This window comes from Lethenteron reissneri, chromosome 12, assembly GCF_015708825.2.
Source record: "Lethenteron reissneri isolate LAM-NWPU_2019-01 chromosome 12, ASM1570882v1, whole genome shotgun sequence".
Taxonomy (NCBI): domain Eukaryota; kingdom Metazoa; phylum Chordata; class Hyperoartia; order Petromyzontiformes; family Petromyzontidae; genus Lethenteron; species Lethenteron reissneri.
The window spans coordinates 9,925,602-9,947,500 of NC_083790.1; the positions used below are offsets into that span (position 1 = coordinate 9,925,602).

The 21,899-nt window shown below is 47.0% G+C and overlaps 1 protein-coding gene across 4 annotated transcripts in view; it reads right to left on the reverse strand.

Moving 5' to 3' along the window:
- The window catches only part of LOC133341875 (pre-B-cell leukemia transcription factor 1-like), an 801,687-nt gene extending 780,488 nt beyond the window's left edge, over window positions 1-21,199 (reverse strand). For 3 of the 4 annotated variants that reach the window (XR_009755069.1, XM_061550677.1, XM_061550675.1), the window contains exons 1-2: window positions 20,205-21,199; window positions 19,882-19,950 (exon numbers count right to left, since the gene is read on the reverse strand). Coding sequence is in view for 3 of the 4 variants with exons in the window: in XM_061550677.1 (XP_061406661.1) it covers window positions 19,882-19,950; window positions 20,205-20,413 (278 nt within the window). In the remaining variant the exon portion in view is untranslated. The remainder of the gene's footprint in view (window positions 1-19,881; window positions 19,951-20,204) is intronic. The other variant, XM_061550676.1, reaches the window with a different exon arrangement.
- Window positions 21,200-21,899: the final 700 nt, after the last annotated feature.

The window sequence follows — 21,899 nt, forward strand, 5'->3', positions numbered from 1 at the left end:
ACCTGCCCAGGGTGGGTCGCGGTCACGCATTCGTCTGCATTTAGAGCGCGCGCGTGTGCGCACGTACGTTCTTGTACGTGTAAAGTCATTTGGCTTCATGTTATAGTGTCAAAATTCAGAGATACACATTTTCTATATTCGCGGCTCTCGTAATAACATGTTTGCACGAAACCCGCTACGTAGGTAGACCTGCGAGCACAGATATGTCTGCATTAAATGCGGCGTGTGCGAGCGCGGCAGAATATCCACCTTCGTGGTGAGGAATAGCCAAAGGATGACCTCTGTGGTAGAATATGGGTTGTAGAATTGGTAAGATGCAGGATATGAGCGGAGGATAACCTCCGTTATAAATACCAGCATTCCCTCGTTATTCGCGAGGGATACATTCTGGAGATGCTCGTGAACAGCACATTTTTCATGAATTTTTTTCATAAATACATAAATAAGCAATTAAATGGGTATAAATTCTCTCTCATCACTTTATCTGAGCGCTTTCTCGCATCACATTCTCTCTCATTATTGTCTCTCTCTCTCTCTCTGCATTTCGTATCGAGTTCCAGATGCGATTCGTGGATAGCCAAAATCGCGGATAGCGAGTTCGTGAATAACGCGAGAATACTGTACACACGTGTACAAGTGTGCTAACTGAACAACAAAGCGGTAAGCTGGAACACTCCAAATGTAGTTTCCCAGATTGAGCTGCGCGTTGCGGAGCTGATCTTTCATTCAGATTTTTCCATGCACTACTGCAGGCATCTTCACGAGTTGAATCCGGTATCCTAGCCGAGTGCTCGTACTTTTCTAATGATTGGATTGCATTCCTTGGACAGATCCAATAAACAGACTCCGATTGAACAGCATTAGACAGACTCTAAAGATGTTCCAGAGTTGAGTCGTAAAATCGGTTTATTTTGGGTTCGATCGTCGGAGTTATAAGTTAAATGTTTTTACCTTTAGATCTTCACCATCCGACAGCGCCAGTCACATTGTGACGTTATGGGAAAACGTGCCAACTGATTTGGTTTGTCCATGCGGCAACTTTGTTTGATTGACTCCGTCGGATCGTGGAGGGCTGTTATCGTTAAAAAAAACATCCGACCTCCACAGTGATATTAACCCCAAAAGAAACTAATACTGAATCGCGATACTGGTTATGAAAGCCTACGTTTCAAATGTTAAAGATGTGTTTAATATGCATACTTGGGCCTCTTTACAGACAAGAGGTTCTATTTTTTATGCAATTCCTGTTTGTGAGCGTCTATTCACTACCTGTTATATATGTAATAATCTACTTTTTATTCATCAAAAAACCTCACTGAGTCTCAAGGCCCATTTACAGGTGACCCTTGCCCTGGGGTGTTTGGCCAATGCCACCGGTGTGTATCATGTATGGCGGGCATGTGCACAGTAAAGCGTATGTACATCTCAATAAAAAATTGTCGTACTTTAAAACAGGATTAATTATCCATAAGAGGCTTGTTGGGTTAGATCGCGTAAATATATAAATGTGTCGTTAAAACCCGCCACCACCCGACACAGCCAACTAGTAAGAGTTGTCACGTAAACAAAAATGCCAATTCGTCACTAGTACAGCACACCGGTGTGTTGGAGAGCCAAGCCACAACATTTACAAATTCTATTATGAATGATATTGGTCGTGAAAGCCTACGTGTTGAAAAGGATTAATTATATTAACATTCAATCCACATGTGCACAACGTAATATACAAACCCCCTCGATGCGTACAAGGTGATCTTCAGTCCCACACATAAACATGTATTGAATGCAATTGAGCTCTCACATGGCGAAAGGGCATTTTACTTTCCTATAGAATAAACCAACTCTTTACATTGTCAACCTTAAACACTGAGACGGCGAATCTCACTGCACTTACATGGTTAAAGCACGTATACGACATGATAAGCAATACACTTATAGGAGTATACAATGAATGTGTAGGCGTACACTCGAGCCAAGAATACGCATTGCAAGATATACACAACCCTCACGGGGGGGGGGGGGGGCAGGAGCAGTGGCGCAGCGGTGGGCCCACTGCGCTACGAAAGTGGCGATCTCAATTCAAGTCCCCCAGCACGGCCGACATCAGCGACAAGCGGCATCTGAACCGGTCCTGCCCCTCGTCCCACCTCATCGAGCCGCACTGACAGGCGTGGTGAAGTATGGACAAGCGTGGGTGGAGCACAGCTGAACCATACGGCACGGCGCAGAAAGGGCCTTCGTGCAGCGGTGGATTGACAAGGGGGCAGTCAATTACATGACATGACGCACTACAAGTATTCAAACCGTACAAAAAAGCGCGCGATATGACGATCACCAGCATCGTCGTGGAGAACAAAAATAACAATTCGTCTTCCTTCACTTATCCGTCTCTCCGCCGTAACAAAATACAAAAGTATTTATTTCACAACACTTCGGCCCAACGGCTAACCATCGAACAAAGACGGTCACCGCATCACGTGGCGCTTTTAGAAGCGCTTCGGTGGCAGCTGCAACGTTCTTCCTTGCGATATTAGGAAGCCACTGGAGCTATGCACTTTTAAATCATCTACATTGAAAATCGACTTCTTTAGAACTGCTGTTTGTGTGTTTAGTTTGTTGTCCTTCCCTCCGCACCTCCGATTAGTGCGGTTGGCTACGTACGGTGGCGAAATAAATTCATCATTACGCACATACGGCCGTCTGGGAGTGCATCATTTTAGCAGTATTGATTGAGCGCAAGCAAATTCTGGAAACTCGTCGCACAATGTGCAAGCGGGCTTGGATGTATGGCCCAACGTGTCCGTTGGCAAAATCATGACGCCACGAACAGATCCGTTGTATTGAAAACCATGCAGAGTCCGCCGCTTGTTGGACGACGAAATGCAATCAAAATGCTCGGGTCAAGGGACGAGAATATGGCAAAGAGACATGGCGTTGTTTCGTGACAGACGTTGTTATTGACACGCTCTGCTGCATTATACACGCGGTAGATACAAAATAGACGAAATCTCACATGTCGCCAATAACACTGTGGCCTTAAAAGATAAAATATCTATTTACAAGAGGCAACGTTTCGGGCAATGGGCCTTCATCATAGCATTACTTGCCTACTAGAATTGTGATTCTCTTAAGGCCACGGTGTTTTTAACTTCTGTGTTGTGTTTATTTGTTATGCATGCTCGTGGGCCACTGCCAACATCGCAGCTTCGGCAGGTAACACATTTTAATTTTGAACACAAGCACAATGTGTGCACTCTAGAAGGTAATAGCGGCGACACTCTTGACAACAACACGTGCCGTTTGACAACTAAACACAATACTATTGTGTACAATGCACTCATGTAATTGTATCGTAACCCAATGCGTAACCGAATCGCTACCCTCAGATGAATCACACTTAGAATTATACTTTAACGAATCAGTTACACTACCCTACTCGATTGCCAAAGCAAATTAAACCATCCATACATCTTAACCGATGATATTAACGCGACACAGCATTTCCATTTTATTTATCATCTACAAAGTCACACAATTGGATATTCAATCCAGAGCGCAGTAATAACACACAGACATATATTAAATCATATACAGTTGCATGTAATGTGCATGTGTGTCTATGCTCAACAAATGTCGTGCAATGCAGGGTCTCACATATCATACATTCAACCTAGCTAACCCAGTAAAAGCATAGGATGTTGGATCAACGTTGCATGTTTACTGGGTGTAGCCTAGCAGAGCCCCGTGTGTGCGTATTGCCTGCAGACTTTCAATTCCGTACTAGCACATTGTATCAACGCATGCTATGTATACATTGTATCGTGTGTTGCATATAAAATCAACATGCATGCGTTAAGGATGCAGCGTATAACGTACACACACTAAATATGAGAACAACGTCTAAATATATCATATCATGTATGTATTGTATACCATATTAAGTAAACATTCTACATATAACGACAAATAATCAAGATATCTTCCTTTCATTTAAGAAAAGAGTGTATTAAGTACATTTTGTATACATTGTATTTTACATTAGGCTTATAATACAAAAGTATACAGTAAATGGTATAGACTATTGCGTATACACTACACATACATCGCATTGATACCGTTTGTATACAACATTGTACATCACATTACGTATACACTATATGCATACAAGAACAACGAATCAGTGCACCCCAGGTATATACCGTATTGTACTGTGCACACGCGTACACGACACGCCAGTAGTACACACCATGCATATGTGATGCAGCATTAGCCTCTGCATAAGAGGAGCAATACAGACTCGGCTATCACAGTCGGCGTTAACACGTTCTCCGCCTTGTAGTGTATAATGTATCCCCCCACTCCTCTACGTTGCGAGGCACAGCAGCGTATTTGACGCTACAGGGGCTGTGTACCTTCTAGGAAGCTGCTGCCTGCTGCTGCTGGGATTGCCCTTTAATCAAGGCGCTACGACACGGCAGTAATTGCGGTGTCTTTGGTGTCCCATGCAAAGCGGCCGCAGCAGCAGCCCCACTCTATCCGTGCGTCCTGTGTCTCTTACCCATCCACCAGCCATACTCAACACGGTGCATGTGTAGGTCTCGATGTGTGTGTGGGGGGGGGAGCGGTGGTGTAGCGGTCAGCGCTCCGAACCCGGTGACCCGAGTTCGATTCCCGCTCACGGCCAACACCGGTGACGATTATTGTAACCGGTCCTGGGTCGACTCAGCCTCAAATGAGTAGTCGGTGCGGTGTGTACACATCGCCACTAGAGAGACAAAGGCGGTCGGCCGTGGTGCTGGTCACCCACCCCCCTTAGTGTGTACCGTTCCGGCCTTCATAAGTGCTCGCTAACAGCACTTGCCCCAAACAGTGTGTCAAGGCTATATGGGGGATCTTTGTCTTTGTATGTATAAGTGTGTGCATTGGCTCAGAATATTCGTCAATAACACTGCAGGCTTAAAATATAACAACAAAATTATAATGGGGAAGATTTGGGGCAACGGCCCTAATTTATGGCATGCAGAGTCGTCAATGACATCAATTAATTATTCATGAGCTATGAAAAAGTGCCATTGCCCGAAACGTTGGCGACTGTGTTGAATTTGTTGTTATTTGTGCTTTTGCACCACTGCCAACGCAGCAGCGGCGGCAGCATCACCAAACAATTTGTGCGTTGGCTGCGCAAAAAGATTCATAAATTATTAACACCATAATTACTACAATTTGATGTTTAAATATGTTCGTGCCATTGCGCGGACAGCAGTTATGTGCCGTCCCCCGTCTTACTTAATAATAGGTGCTCGCTAACAATGCTTGCCTCCTACGTATCTGTATGGCTAAACGTGGGATTTTTACATTGAGCGTATGTAACGTGCGTATGCTGTGTAACGTGCGTTCCTGCCGATTCGAAAACATATTGGCGGGATAGGAAGCCAAGTCGAGTATCAAGTCGGCTCTCTAATGAAGATTGATAATTGTGATAGATTGATTGAATATGACAAACATGATTTTCACTGTAAAATTCCTACAACTTAAATATATAGGGAATCGGGCCACACAATCGGAATCAAAATCTTGATGTATCCTGCAGAAATCAGATGAGCTGTGAAGCTCTTTATCCACAGATGTCCAGTAGGGGGTGGGGGTCAGAAAGTTAAAAACGCTCTGGAGGTTGATAGGTTTCACTCACGAGGCATGGCTCATCCCAAAGTTACAAATGTCTTCAAATCTCGCGACAAGTAAACATTTACAAACACAGTGCCCATTACCCGTCATCAGCGAACCGAGCGATTCGCTGCCCGTGGAGTGTGCCGCAAAAGCCGAAAAAAAGCTGGCAAAACCCCTCTTCCAGGTGAACTGTGCATACAGTCATTTGTCAACTCCATTGCTGGATTAGGGTTACCGGAAAACAATTATATAATAACATCTATATATCTATTTTTTTAAAGATACAAACCTATTCTGATACGAAGCAGTAGGGTTCGTATACACACATCAAATATTCATACGCGCACACTGATCATCATTATTTCGCGTGATTAATGTATTCCGATGCGTAGCTATAAATCGACACGAGCCTGCCCCAGTTGCCATCCTGCTGTAGGTGCCGTCGAGTCTCAAGACTCGTTTTCAAGGGGACCCTGCTCGAGTCGTTCGTCCAATTCCTTAACGGGCAAATTCTGCGAGCGGCAGCAGCCCGGACTGCCTGGGGAACCCCCCCCCCCACACACACACATACGAGGGGGAAAACAATAAGAATATATATGCCGTCAAACTAGCGCCAACTCCTATGAATATAGTTGTTTTTAAATTACGGGGATACACAAGCGTGAACGGATCGATCTAAAAGGGGAACAAGATCTGAAAAGTGGGCTCTAACCCACGGAGGTGTCCGTGGCTGGGAATGGAGGAGCACGCGGATCGGTTACCAAAATGGAAATGAGGCATCGTCGCATCGGCTGTCGTGGACACAATAATTGGGCTTGGCCAGGGTGGGCCACGCGGCCGGAACCCGAGGCCCGACGACCCAGTGGACGAGACTGGCGGCGAAACGACAGCCAACGCAACGGGAGACGCGCCGATGGGGAGAGAGCCACGGCAGGAGGGAGAAGATACAACGGGAGATTGATCCGCGGCATCGCTTGCGGAGGCCTTCATCCAGCAGTGGATAAAACGGGATGATTATTTTAAATATTTAATACGTGTCGACGAGTGTGAGCACACACACACACACGTGCGTCACCGTGCATAATATAAGTATACCATAGAACAAGCTGGTCTTGACATAACTACATATGCTGCTACTGCTTTGTCGGATATTATGTAGCACTGTTATTATAGAATGCAAGATCCGTGGGCTGCAAGTCTAAGTTATTCTGGTAGCATAGAGTTAATTGTATATATTATTCTTGCCTATAGCAAAGTGTAGTGGATAGCCTTGATAATGTTTTCCGTAAAGACGGGTTAGCTGAATGAATAGTTGACACCAACTCTCATGCTCGTATATTACATGTTTTATTATGAGTCTCGCATAGAAATCTGATGATACATTACGTACGTGTATACATACAGATTGCGTCCATACATCACGTTCGCATTGCACGTACAACATTACTCTACCCTTACACACACAAGTGCGTGCGCAACGCAAGTTGCCTTGCGCGCACACATTACATACATAATACATACACATTACTAATTAATACATACACAGCAACAGGACTATTATACAAGACGCATACATACACTAGACACGTGATATAAATACAATTACTATTTCATGTAAACCCATTTTCAATCCGCTGCTGCATGAATGAAGGCCTCATCACCATCGCGAGGGTGGGTTGGTTGACCATACTTCACCACGCTGGTCCATGCGAGTTAGTAAAGGGGCAGGGTGGGGAACACATGCCAGGCTCAGCGATCAATTGCCACTGATGTTAGCCGTGGGCGGGGGGGGGAGAAATCTAATTCAGGTGGCTGGATTCACAGCGCAGCATGCAGGAATGCGCTAATCACTGCACCACCGCTCTCCGCGTGCGTGTATGTTGAACTTCGTTCGCCCCGTATGTAGCCGACCGTGCTAATTGGAGGTGCAGGGGGGGGGACAACAAACCAAACACAAAACGCAGTTCTAAAGAAATTAGTTTGTCAATCGAGATTTTCAAGTGCACAGGTTCCAGTGGCTTCCTAATATCGGAAGGCAGAGCGTTCCAGACGGCCGCAGAAGCGCATCTGAAAGCGCCGCGCGATGCAGTGGCTGCCGTCTTTGTTCGATGGCGAGCAGCCGAAAGCCGCCGCCGCTGCTGCGAGGATGACGACCGAACGAGATCGGCGAAGTATCGTGGTTCATTTGTGGCATCACTTAGCGTGCAATGAGCACGAGCTCACACAATGTGGATCCGTTTCGGCAACGGGAAGGACCGATGCGTGCGTACAGCTCTGGTTGCGGATCGTGGCGTGGCAAATTCGCCGCTGCCACAAGGCATCGACTTGCAACACCCCCCCACCCCATCCACCCCCGGGCTTGCCCGTGTTATAAAGCGGTGAAATCATTATTGTACTCACACATGCTAACGCCAGAACGTTAATAATACATGCCGTTATTGATATTCGCCGCGGTACACGGCGCGACCGACCCAGAGAGTGCACGGCGCGTTACGCGCTGCGCTGCGAGAGGAAGAGGAGTCGCGAGCGAAATGAAAAGACGTGAAGATAAAGCGAAGCGCGCATTGGTGTTGTTGTTGGTGTTGTTGTTGGTGTTGTTGTTGGTGTTGTTGTTGGTGGTAGCGGCCGGAGGCTCTTGCGACGAGTCTGCTGCGTTGGCGTGCGGGCGGGCTGGCGTCGAGTCAGGCGCACCGCGCACGACGAGAACGAGAACGAGCCACCGCCCCCCCTCCTCGCGGCGTTCGGACGTCGTCGATACACCGGCCGGAACGCAAACAAAATAAACCTATGCCTATAATTGATAAATACCGTGTAAGTCATCGCAAGCGGTGGGGCAGCGTTTAGCGCACAACGCTGCTCTACGACCCCGGCGACCCGGGTTCGATTCCCACTCAAGGCCATCAACACCGGTGACAATCATTATCTGAAGCGGTCCTAAGCCTCGCCTAGGTGGACTCAGCCTCAAGCGAGTACCCGGTGCGGTGTGTAAACATCGCCACTGGGGAGACAAAGGTGGTCGGGCGTGGTGCTGGCCACCCACCCCCCTCGTGTGCCATGCCGGCCTTCGTAGGTGCTACTCGCTAACAGCACTTGCCCCAAAAGTCTGTTAAGGCTACACGGGGGATCTTTGTATAATGATGAGCGCAGTTTAAACAAAAAACACGCATCACGTATCTTCAGAGCGCCAACTACTAACTATGCCTTTTTAATTTACGGGAGATATTCTAATTGTATGAAGCGCTCAAACGTGTTATTTTGTAAGTAATTCGCACATGTACGCGGTTGTATAATCCTGTTGTATAATAGTCATCATGCAGCTCCTCTCTTGGCAAAGTGAAGGAAACGAGACCGGCCAGACAGATTAACGTATTATCCCCTAGATCGACTCAGCCCGAAACGAGAGAACTCTGTGCGGTGTGCCAACACGAACTCATTCATCTCTCCTATAACATATTTGTTTCTTTTTAAGTCCACGGTGTTATTGAGGAATGTGTTGTGTGATGTTGTTGTTGTTGTTGTTTGTGTTGTTACAATCCCCCCTCCCCAAAAAAAACGCACTCGCAGCATCACAACAACAAAGACAAAGATCCCCCGTGCAGCCTTACCAGACTGTTGGGGCAAGTGCTGTTAACGAGTAGCACCTACGAAGGCCGGCACGGCACACGAGTCGGTGGGTGGCCATTACCACGCTCGACCGCCTTTGTCTCCCCAGTGGCGATGTTAACACACCGCACCAGGTACTCATTCGAGGCCGAGTCGACCCAGGGGAGACCCATGACCGGTTCAGATAATCGTCACTGGTGTTAGTGGAGTCGAACCCGGGTGGCTACACTACCGGCACCAACACCACCACCAACAACCACCACTACCACTAACAACCACCACCACCCACCACCAACAACAACCACCACCGCTTCGAATGGCATCATCAGTCACTCCGCAACGACGTCGCCAGATTGTTAAATTAGTTTTCCTCTTCCCCTCTCTCCTCTCTTTCTCTCCCCTCGCCGTCTCTCACTTCGTCGGTGTAGTCGTTTCGTTACGTTCCGCGAGACGGTGGTGGTGATGATGGTGATGATGGTGGTGGGGGAGTGTCACGAATCGTGGTATGTGTGGTGGTGGTGGCTACTTTTTGGTTCACCGTGCCTCGGGCATCTTTTGGCTTTCTCTCGCGTAAAAGAATCACCGCGAATACATGAGTCGTGTAAGGTGAGCGCGTGCACGCGTGTTTGTATGCAGTAAACAGGAGCCCTGCGTGTTAGGAACAGCACTGTCGGGCAGACACGTGGCGTCACCACGGCGCTCGTACCAGGCTAGGTGCACGTTAGAAAACCACGTGGATTTGGCGAAGGCTGCTCCCCCCACCACCCTCCCCACCCTGGCAGGTAGCCACGGACCAGACCCAGAGATGTTGTATTATAATCCATATTAAATTAGCTTCGAAGTTCCATACACACACACATATACATACATACATCGTTCCTGCATAGTGTTACGCGGTTTACACTCGGTATACCGTCGTCTTAATTCGCGTGCGAGTTGTGGTACGTGAGTTGGTCATCATCATCATCATGCGCATCATCATCGTCGTCGTAGGCGAACAAGAGCAATTCGTCTTTCGGTGGATCGTGACTAGGGCTGAACGATTAATCGATTTCAAATCGAAATGGCAATTTGACACAATGCGATTAGCAAATCGCAAAGGCTGCGATTTGAAAAGTCCTATTTACTTTCTTATTGGAATAGTTATCATTTGTATTATTATAACTTTATTTACTTAACTTAACAATTGTTCTATTCGAATTTTATTTAATACATGTTGGAAACAATTCATATGTTTAAGTTCTCATCCTTGCATTAGAATAGAGCAGTTAATATTTTGCTGGAATCATGTTCCATCACATGTTTTAAATCTATTACACACTGAATATTGAACTGAAGCTTGACTTAAATTTTAATCGTTAATCAAATCGCAATCGATCTATCACCAAAATCGCAATTTGATCATTTTTCCCCAAATCGTTCAGCCCCTACCCGTGACGCTGCAGCCAGCCGGTAGAACGCGGCCGAGAGCCCACGTGCGTTCACCGCACCAAGAGGAAGACCCATACCCCCCACACACACACACAGCTCTTACCAGCACGAAGAGAAAGACCCATACCCCACACACACACAAACTCTCACCAGCACGAAGATAAAGACCCCACACACACACACAGCTCTTACCAGCACGAAGAGAAAGACCCATACCCCACACACACACAAACTCTCACCAGCACGAAGAGAAAAAACCCACACACACAAACCCTCACCAGCACGAAGATAAAGACCCCATACACACAAACTCTCACCAGCACGAAGATAAAGACCCCACACACACACAAACTCTCACCAGCACGAAGAGAAAGACCCCACACACACACAAACTCTCACCAGCACGAAGATAAAGACCCCACACATACACACAAACTCTCACCAGCACGGTGAGGTTGTTGGCGTGGCCCAACACACCAAACCGCCCCCCCCCCCCGACGCGCCTTCGTCTCCACACTGGTGCCGATGTTTTAAATAAGTAATATTTAAAAAAACTTTTTTTTTTAAACACGCTTTAATTAAATTTACCGAACTAGTAATGGAAGTACTCCACGACTCCAGGAAGTGGCCCCGAACCTTGCCATAACGTCAGGGGCCGTGATGATTTCCAGCCAACGTCAGTTGAGCGTGGACAATTAGACCCAAGCCGAAACATAAGATATAAGAAAGAACTTTAAAAAATATATGTTTTTTTCATGATATAATATAGTATTGCCATCAGTATGACATAAGTATACCAAGTTTGCAGTCGATACCACATTGGGAAGTGGGTTAAAATCGAGTTACAAGATTTGAGGATACAACAACAACGACAACAACAGAGCGAGTTAAATAAAAGCGTGTAAAATTATAATAATATAAAGTCACCACTCAAAAAGATTTACGGCCGAGTCAACCTAGGGGCGGAAGAGGCCCAGGCTTCGGTGTCAGACGCTAGTCAGCCCACATTGTCGGTCGTGAACGGGCATCCAACTCGGGGGTTTGCACCACGCACGTGCAATAAACTACTGTCTCTCGTGTTTAGCAGTCTTGTGAAGGTGATTATTAGTGTTATTATCTTTACACGGGATGCGTTTAAACGACGCGGTGCGTAATGCGCACAGGTATCGTTACGAGACGGGCGTAATCCGTAATCCCTCGAAACTCTGCGTAAGCGTTTGTTACGTGGATTGACGATTGTGACGTGCAATGCGAAGCGTACTGCGTGATTAATAGTCCTCTTACTTACGTCTTATATATATAGACAAACATATATACACACACAACATTGTAACTAATGGGGTTCATTACATATGCACTAAACAAGTGGTGACGCGCCTTTAAAAGTAGCGTGCACTAATCGCGAACACGATTGCAGGTAACACGAGAGAGTGTGTATTCATCGCAATTATCACAGGACGGATTCGCTACTGCGAGGTCTGGTCGTTCGAGAAACTCCTTACAGACGCATGCGGCAATTGTCGCAATTCGCCGAATGGTAATATCGCAATAGCGTGCGTGTGTGTGTGTAGTTCGCAGAATTAATAATGCTCGCAATATTAATACAGACTGAATGTCTCCATCCACCCCCCCCCGAAGCATTCTGTCACTCCAAAGTCAACGTGGGAGGCTTTGGCAGCACAACAAGTAGGTTCTGTGCCGATCCGTGCAGTTTGTTTTTGTGTTTGTTACGCTTAGGGTTTTCTCACACACTCAGGAACAATAATTAAATAAGAATAATTAATACGCTGTTGGGCAAACACATCGATGCAGGATCCTCATAACCAGCCTTGAATCGACAAACACAAAACCCCACCACGTACCGAACATCCCAAACTTCTCTTATGCTGCTCTTATATTAAATCTAAAAATTATCTTGACCATACCGTTTGTATTACTACACACATCCTGTTTATACTTAAAGACCTACCTTGCTCATAATTGACACGAAATTTATTTTTATTCATCATAGTTTGTGCTAACGTATACCCACACACCGCATTATACGTTCATTCACCACATTCTGTTGGGACATTATAAGCTCCACATCCCAAACAAAGCAACAACATGAACGGGCTCCGACGCAAAAGCGCAGTGACCAATTGCTCAAGTCACAAAAAAACACAATTTGGCATTGGCCGCCCTAGGAATCTGACTTATTGCACGTGTGGGCATGGGGGGTTAGCGAACTCCGGAGAGATTGAAGCAAGAAGAACCAATCAATTGATTAGAACTATTCGATGATGATTAGGAGGATTAAGCTGCGATATCAGGCAGTGGTGCACAAGCACAGGTAAATAAAAAAAAAACACCCAACAACATTCGTCAATAGCACTGTGGCCTTGAAAACGAAGAATGCGTAGCCCAAGAGAGGACGCGCGACCTTTCTGCCACGGCAGACACGAGCGTCCGATGTTGGCACACCTTCTTCATAGGAGGCACGCCGACTGAATCTACGACGACGACGACGATGATTGCCGCTACACTTCCAAGTTATCATCTCCAATGTGCAGGCAATTCAATACAGTCGGACGTATAGGTGGGCGCTAATACATAGCGTCGCATTTGTATTGCAGTGCGGCGCAATGCGGTGATGGTGGGGTCAGTGGTGGTGGCGCAGTGGTTGGCGCACGGCATTACGAATCCCGGGCGAGTGCAGATCGATTTTCCGGCCACGGCCAAAATCGGCGGCGCTTGCTACGTGAAGCGCGGCCAAGTACAGCCAAATAACCGCGAGGATGCCCCCTTCATCCGGCAGTGGACTGACAAAGTGCGGTAAATTATCAATGTTTCATTTATCACATTATTGTTAGTGAGCATCTTAATGTTCAGTTACAGAATGTGTACGATGACTATTGTGTGTATTGCATGCGTGCATTAGCAATGCGTGCTCCCTTGCCAATCCCTTGGCCTGGGTAAATAGCGCGTGCAATCGCACCTCCTCTGTTGAATGAAGGCCTTTCCCCACAAGTCGTCGTCGCCGTCTTTCGTGGTTCATGCGATGCAAAAATAAATCATCCATCTTGCTCGCCGTGCATTCCAGACGATCTCATCGCTCCATCTCTTCGGCGGACGATCTTTCGGGCTTTCGCCCCTATTGGCTGGCACTCCGTCGCTGGCCTCGACCGACCAGCGGTCAACATGCGCTCTTCGTGACGTCCTGCCCCAAGCTTATTTCACTTTCCCTAACAGTCAATACGTAGATCTCCAACTTTCGTTTATGTCACTAAAAATAATAATATTAATGTTACTTATTTATCCAATAACTTTAGTCGAGTCTCAATAATTGTTTTCAGGAGCGATATTTGGCCAAATATATATATATTTTATCATTAGTTGTTCGGCTCCCTTTGGGAGGGATGCTCACGACGAGGAGGAAACTCACCCAGAATATGGAGGAGATAACACTCAAGGTTCCACACAGACGCTTTCACCAACCCACTTGGCTCTCAGACCATTAGCCGCGGCCACATCGCAGCTCGGCTGCGAGTTTCACGAATCTCTTCGTGATCCACCAACCCTTGCCTCCACACATCACTTGTACCACGGAAGCGACGTGATTATATTTACGAGATTGCTGTACGTGTCATCCAGTGCGCACCAACATATACATCGTGGCTGAACGATTGACGTGAATTCTAATGATGTTTATCGAAGCAGTTAGAAATAATCAATCGCGCACAGATACAGCCGTGAGCCCTATTTCTTAGAACTAGAAACATCTGAAAAGCTACATTACCTTGCCCTCCCCCACCCAAAGAATATAGAGCTTCTAAATTGATTGGGTACACCCATATTCTTTAATATTGCTTCAAGCCTTGTGCTGAACGCTTACAAATGGTTTGCTGCATTGGTGCACAAGCGCAATTAACGAGAATAGAAATTCAATACACTCGTCAATAACACGATGGCCTTAATAGGGAAACAATATATAATAGTGGACATTTTGGGCAATTGTTTGTGCGCTAAAAAAAGGGCCATTGCCCGAAATGTCGCCCATTATACTTTTTTTTTCGAAATCCGTTACCCTTTGAACAATGATCTAATGCATCACCAAATTTAAATCCGAGGGTCATGTAGTATTCGCGCCATTCTAACAGCGCGACGTGATCACGAAGGCGCTGCGTTTCGCAGGACGTGGTCTGCAATAGTTGCGCAGTCAGCGTGGGGCGATATTGCTTCACGTGGCTTCACCAAATCGGGTAATTTGCGAGTAATTGTCAACATTCGGACACTTTTTCGACGGCGACCGTCGCCCACACGCGTGGCCAACCGAGCCTGCGACACGACTGGACATCTGTGAAAAATATCTTTACGTCTCTACGGATTCCTCCGGTATAAATAAATATTCGGATTCTGATATTCAGATCCGAGTTTTTTTTTTCTTTCAAATAACGTCACGGGATATTTAATACGAACCGCAGCGTTAACCAGGAATATAAACCGCAGTATTAACCAGGACGGCCGTTCGTCCTCGAACTGCAACGCGCGGCCACGTCACCGCCAATGTAATGCGCTTGACCTTTGTGAGCCAGGACACAACATGTCATATCATCTGGCCTTAATCTCGGTAAGAGACGCGGCTTCGACTGCGCCTAAATGTTGCCATGATTATTAATGCATCACTCTAACTTGACCGTAACATTGTCACGCAGAGATCGCCTCCGAGAAATATGTGCGGTCAAGTCTTCTTTTAAACTATATCTTTACAAATTAAATTAAAGGCCGCAAGACATTGTAAGCATTGTAAATGCACTCGTTTTAAGAAGTACATAGATACAACTGTACATCACTATGCAGCTCTTTGTTAATCCATTACCGGATGAATACCTCCCCTAGCACCGTATTAGTCTTGCCACGGGGTTTTTACCATACTTCACCACACTGGTCAATGCGAATCTGTGAAGGGGGAACGCGCGTTCAGATATCCCTCGTCACTGATGTTTGCTAGGGCTGAGACTCGAACTCAGGTTGATGGGTTTCATAGCGTAGCACGCTAACCACTGCGCCACTACTCCACTCCATTTCACGTAGGCGCGCGAGAGATGAGTATTGGGTGTTTTAGTAGAATTTAAATGATCACCATGCTGTGGTGCGTGTGAGCGCGTGCCTCGCCATTTACTTGTGGCGTTTGTGAATTATTAATCTCACGTGCAACTTAATGAGTCAATTACACAATAGAAACTTATCACGAGTTCGCGTAAACGATGCCACCCCACCCACCCCGGTTTACTTGACGTGCACGCTACTACGAACTCACCCCCCCGCCCCCGCGGGTCGAGCCTTATCCACTTGGTGACTAACCCCGCTTAGATCAACTGCGGTGCGTAAAGTGACATAGCACAAAATTACGCACGCCCGGTACGCAGGCGAGTGTTGTGCACACACAGATGTATATACACGAACGTACACGTACTTGGGCAGGCGAAGTTCAATTGCCACGATGAACCAACGTTGTCTGCCTTGCGTGTGTTGAACTTTTTTCGCACGGTACGCTGCCAATACAGCGCCATATGGGCTATGTTTATGAGCGTATGCACAAGCACACAACAATTTGGGTTTGGGATACCGATTTTGTCATTCTACTAAGAAGCAAGGACTGTGTGAACGGGTTAGCAACTCGTAGTAATGAACGCCAAGTCAATATTGCAATGTACCAGCATTGTATTGCAATACGCTGCATTTACGAAACGTCACGAGTACACGGATACGAATATCCCGTGCGATATTATCTGCAGACACACATCGGGCACGCGTGAACACATTCGTGAATTTACAAAACACATTATTAGATCTGGAGTACTGTATAGCTACGTGGTGTGTATGCGTTGAGAAAGAGCTCCAGGGTGTACGGAATCACAGCACGGGGGCAGTCCCTTTACCAAATCACAGAAGTTCACAGGAATTATCATTTGGGCTCGCGTCGTTTTGTTCAACGTCATGACAATGAAAGTCGGTGCCGCGGCTATTGTTTGCGCCCGCATTGCTAATATTGTGTAATTCCTTTGTTAAGATTGTGTAATTCCATTGTTTTAAAATTGTGTAATTCCATTGTTAATATTGTGTAATTCCAGTGTTAATATTGTATAATTCGTTGTTAATATTGTGTAATTCCATTATTCATAGTGTAATTCCATTGTTAATATTGTGTAATTCAATTGTTCTATAATTGTGTCATTGCATTGTTTTATAATTGTGCAATTCCGTTAATATTGTGTAATTCCATTGTTAATATTGTGTCATTCCATTGTCAATATTGTGTCATTCCATTGTTTTGTAATTGTGTAATTCCATTGTTACTATTGTGTAATTCCATTGTTAATATTGTGTAATTCCATTGTTAATATTGTGTAATTCCGCTGTTAATATTGTGTAATTCTGTTACTATGGAATTTCCCCCCAACCCCCATACACACACACAATAAGCCGATAACACAAACCATGCGTTATGCTGTGGCCTGTATATGCACACAAATATAATTATGTGCATGGTATACACACTACGCGGAAATGTTGTGTGTACTGTATATACAAACACGCGTGTGCATTGTTACAATACCAGGTGTACAAACTAAAACACGCACACAATTATGTATATATATACACACACACGAACGCTATTGCACAAGCAACTCGCACAATGTACAGCCAAATTCAACATCTCCCAAACATCGTGAGCTGAGCAAAACGACGACTTTGCACAACTTCTGTGCCAAGTTGACGAGACCCCTTCAGACGAGGGACGTCGTCTCGTGCTAATCGTTAATGCAGCCCCCCAGTCTCTTGCTGCTGCTGCTACACTGCCAGAGGTGAGAGCACCCCCGAGTTTCCATGAACTTAGCACGGCCTAACTCTTCACGAGCTCCACCTGTGTGTGTGTAGGTAGAATGGGGAGCGGTGGTGCAGCGGTTAGCGCGCATATCGAACCTGGCCACCCGGGTTCGATTGGCGTCCACGGCCAACACCGGTGACGATTAACTGAACCGGTCCTGGGCTTCCCCTAGGTCGACTCAGCCTCAAAAGAGTACCTAGTTCGGGGTGTAACATCGCCACTGGGGAGACAAAGGCGATCGAGCGTGGTACTGGCCACCCACCCCCTCGTGTACGGTTCCGGCTTTCATAGGTGCTCGCTAACAGCACTTGCCCCTACAGTCTGTCAAGGCTATACGGGGGATCTTTGTCTTTGTGTATATATATACACACAACGTGCAATTGTTACGAATGTTGTCCCCCGAACATTGCTGGTTCAACTCTTGCCGTGTGCCACGAAGACAACAGATTTCCGCATCCTCCCCCCCCTTAATAGACCGTAAGGAGGCACGTGCTCGTAGCGAGCATCGCATACCACGCGCACACAAATACAAAGATTACCCGTGTAGCCTTAACAGACTATAGGGGCAAGTGCTGTTAGCGAGCACCTATGAAGGCCGGAACGGTACACGAGGGGGTGGGTGGCCAGCACCACGCCCGACCGCCTTTGCACAAATACACCACCACCAACACACACACATGTTTAATGTGCAAGTACCAGGTCGAGACGAGACATATACACACCTCGGTATGTTGTACAGCGTGGTGTGGTTACGGGCTTCCCCTCTAGGTCGACTCGGCCTCGAATTGAGTACCCGGTGCGATGTGTCAACATCGCCACTGGGGAGACAAAGGCGGCCGGGCGCGGTGCTTTGGTCCATCCCCAACTACTCTCGTGTGCCGTGCCGACCTTCGGTAGGGTGCTCGCTAACAGCACTTGCCCCAAGTCTATTAAGGCTACACGGGTGATCTTTGCCTTTTTGTGTGCGTTATAGGAGGATGCTTTGGTAATGTTTTATCTTATTTATAATAGACAAATAATAAATGTTTATACGCTGCAATTACACTGCTACGGATAATAATGATAACAACAATAATATTTGCAGCTCTTTGTGAAAGCCGCTGCTAGATGAAGGCTTCCCCCACGGTGTGTGGGGTCACGTGGGGTCACGTGGGGTTGTTTGACCATACTTCACCACACTTGGTCAATGAGCGACAGCGATACAACATTATGCATCGTATCAGCACAATACTATCGCGTAATAACACGGCTGGGCGGATTATCGTGTGCGACTGCATGCGATGATTTAAAGTGTCAAATAAATAGATTTAATTTTATATTCAAATAATATGACACTGTTACGTGCACTATATAAGCGTTCAATAAAATACGAGACATTTTTTTTCACCTAAGCAATTGATGTTGTACAATAACACATTGGGTTATTGCATACACATAGGGTGTATGGCAAGACAAAGATCTCCCCGTGTAGCCTTAACAGACTGTTGGGGCAAGTGGCGTTAGCGAGCAGTAGCACCGACTAAGTCCACTGGCATTGTGGCACACGAGGGGGGTGGTGTGGCCAGCACCACGCCCGACCGCCTTTGTCTCCCCGGTGGCGATGTTCACTACACACCGCATCGGGTCACTCGTTTAACGCGGAGTTGACTTCGGAACCGGTTCAGATCATCGTCACCTGGAGATTGGCCGTGAGCGGGAATCGATCTCGGGACTCCGAGTTCGTAGCGCAGCGTAGCGCGCTAACCGCAGCGCCACCGCTCCCCCCGCATGGCAAGAAGACACTGCCACCGATGGCCCCACGCGCGTGTGCACGCGAAGTAGTCACACCGCGCACCCAAACAATTTACGCAATTTAAAACACGGGGACGGCATTAGTTTCGTCACCAGATACGCTTTACATACGCACATATAGAGATATATACACATACACACACGTGTGTGTATGTATATACACACATTATGAGAGTAATACTTTACCGAGTAAAGCCTAATTGAGTCTCAAGACTTCCTTGCACGGGATTGTCCAATTATTATACTTTAAACGCACACTTCTCAAGAGTAATTTGCTTAAAGTAGCGTGTTGTGTTTAAAATACGCGTTTTCCAAAAACTAGCAACAAAACGGGTCTCATCAGGTGGCGGGCACCTGATCCAGTTGTGTAAATTCCACATTCCCATGACGGGTCCCGGTCTATCCACACGACGACCACTTTCGATAGAAACAAACTGGACAATGAGACTACACATGCAGGTAGAGTTCGTGGGTTCTGAGTGCGCCACTCGGTCGGAAGGAAGGCTGGGAGTTCAAACCTCGGTCGCGCGGGTCGACTCAGCCCATCATCATCATCATCGCTCCGGGGTTGATAAATCGAGCACCACCTTGTGGAAAGCCAACGGTGGTTGACCCATGGAAGACACAACAAGGGAACGTGAAATTTCCACCCGCTGGCTCAGTGTTGCCAACGGAGTTGAGAGACACTTTTGACCGACTCTACATTTAACCACACACGCGCGCATGTACACACACACACACTCTCTCTTATACGTTAATACCACATACATACATATGTGTGTGTACGCGGTTAACCACACAACAACTGTTACAGCTCTTATTACAAGCTAGAGCATCTCACCTGGCTTGGGCTTCGTCTAAGCTCTGGTCCGTGATGGTCATGATCTGTTGCAGGATGTCTCCGATGTCCTGTTTACCGCCTCCGGATCCTCCACCGTCCACCCCATCCGGAGGTCCCATGTGCGGGTGACCCATGCCCACGGCGCCCGACAAGGCGCCCATGCCCACGCCGATGTGGCTCTGCAAGAGTCGACCTTGCTCGTCCATCATTTGGAACCCCGCAATGATTTTTTTTTTAAAAACCGCGACCTGGACGAATGCAAGTGGAGCGAGATCGGCCCCCCTCGTGCCGTGTGCCGCGCTGCGGAGTCGGGAGTGACGGACTGGGCTCGCTTTGCCGCTTGCTTCTTGCCGCTTGCCTTGCTTCTTGCGAGAGCTTTGTAGCAAATTAAGAGTAAAAGGGTTCCCCCCGCTCGTCTCTTTGGGGCTACGGCTGCCGTGCGCTGTTGGAGGTTATCCGACAGATACACGCACACAGTCTCTCCCCCTCCCACTCTCCCGATTGCACTGTATACAGCTGGTGATGTGAAGAAACCTGTCTTTGGTAGGAGCACAAAGAAGCTTCTCCGCCCGACAGTCGATTGCTAAAAAGCCCCCCCCCCCCCGGCGTAGGAACACAGCGCCGACTTGAAACGCTACGGGACGTGGATACGCGCTGTCCGTCTACGTCGCCCGCCTCTGTCGACCACCGCTCCGCGTGCTCTGTGCGCCCACGCTGCGTCTCGCCGAGTGTCAGCACGGGTGGCTTTTTTTCTCTCTCTCTCTTATTTCACTCCCCCTTTATCCTCCCCTCCTCCCCACCAGCACCAGCACCGTCGCCTGCTCCCCCCCTCTCTTCGTCGTTCTTCCAAGCCCAAACTCCCCCCAGTGTTCAAGGGATATACAGGCTGGCAGGCGGGCCGGCGCTTAGCTCAGCAAACTTGACCGAGGTAGTATTTGCAAGCCACCATCAGCAGCACTACTAACCACCACCAACCACACACACTGCCTCTCTGCGCTGTGTCCCCCCTCTGTTCTCTCTGCCTTACTCCCAGTACAACCCATCATCAAACCAAGCCGGGGCTCACAAGCCAATGGCACGTGGCTTGCACATCGCTAGCTCCGCCTGCCGCCCCGTGTGATTGGACGGAGACGCGCATTGATTGAATGGTGTCCTTTATATAGCCATGCGAAAAGCCCGTCCACATTCGCTCCGTGTGTTTTTTTTTTGTGTGTGCCTGTTCGGGGCTGTGTTGTGGATTTCGCTTTGTGTAGGCCATTGCACATTCCGTGGCATGTTCTTGCCCCAGTGTATTCTGATTTTTCAATGGAGAAACTGGGTTACGTGTTGAATGTAAAAAATATTTTAACTTGTAGTAAAATCCTAAATAAAACGTTAGCTACTGACTACTAATTGTACCATGTTAAACTTACTCCATGTTATCACAAATTTGAGCGATTTTAATTTGTTCACACGTTATAGATGTTACTTTCGACGTGTCTATTTTCAAACATGAGCTTAGTTAGAAATTGTTATATATTCAAAAAGAAGTATACCACAATGGTAATATGCTTTATCAGTTAATCTTCAAATGTGGAAACCATACCCTTGCACAATATTAAACTATAAACATTCCTATTCATGTTTAACTTCATGTGCATTCTCAGTTAAAGAGCTAAAATCATACGGACTGCCTATAACCAAATGAACGCCAAC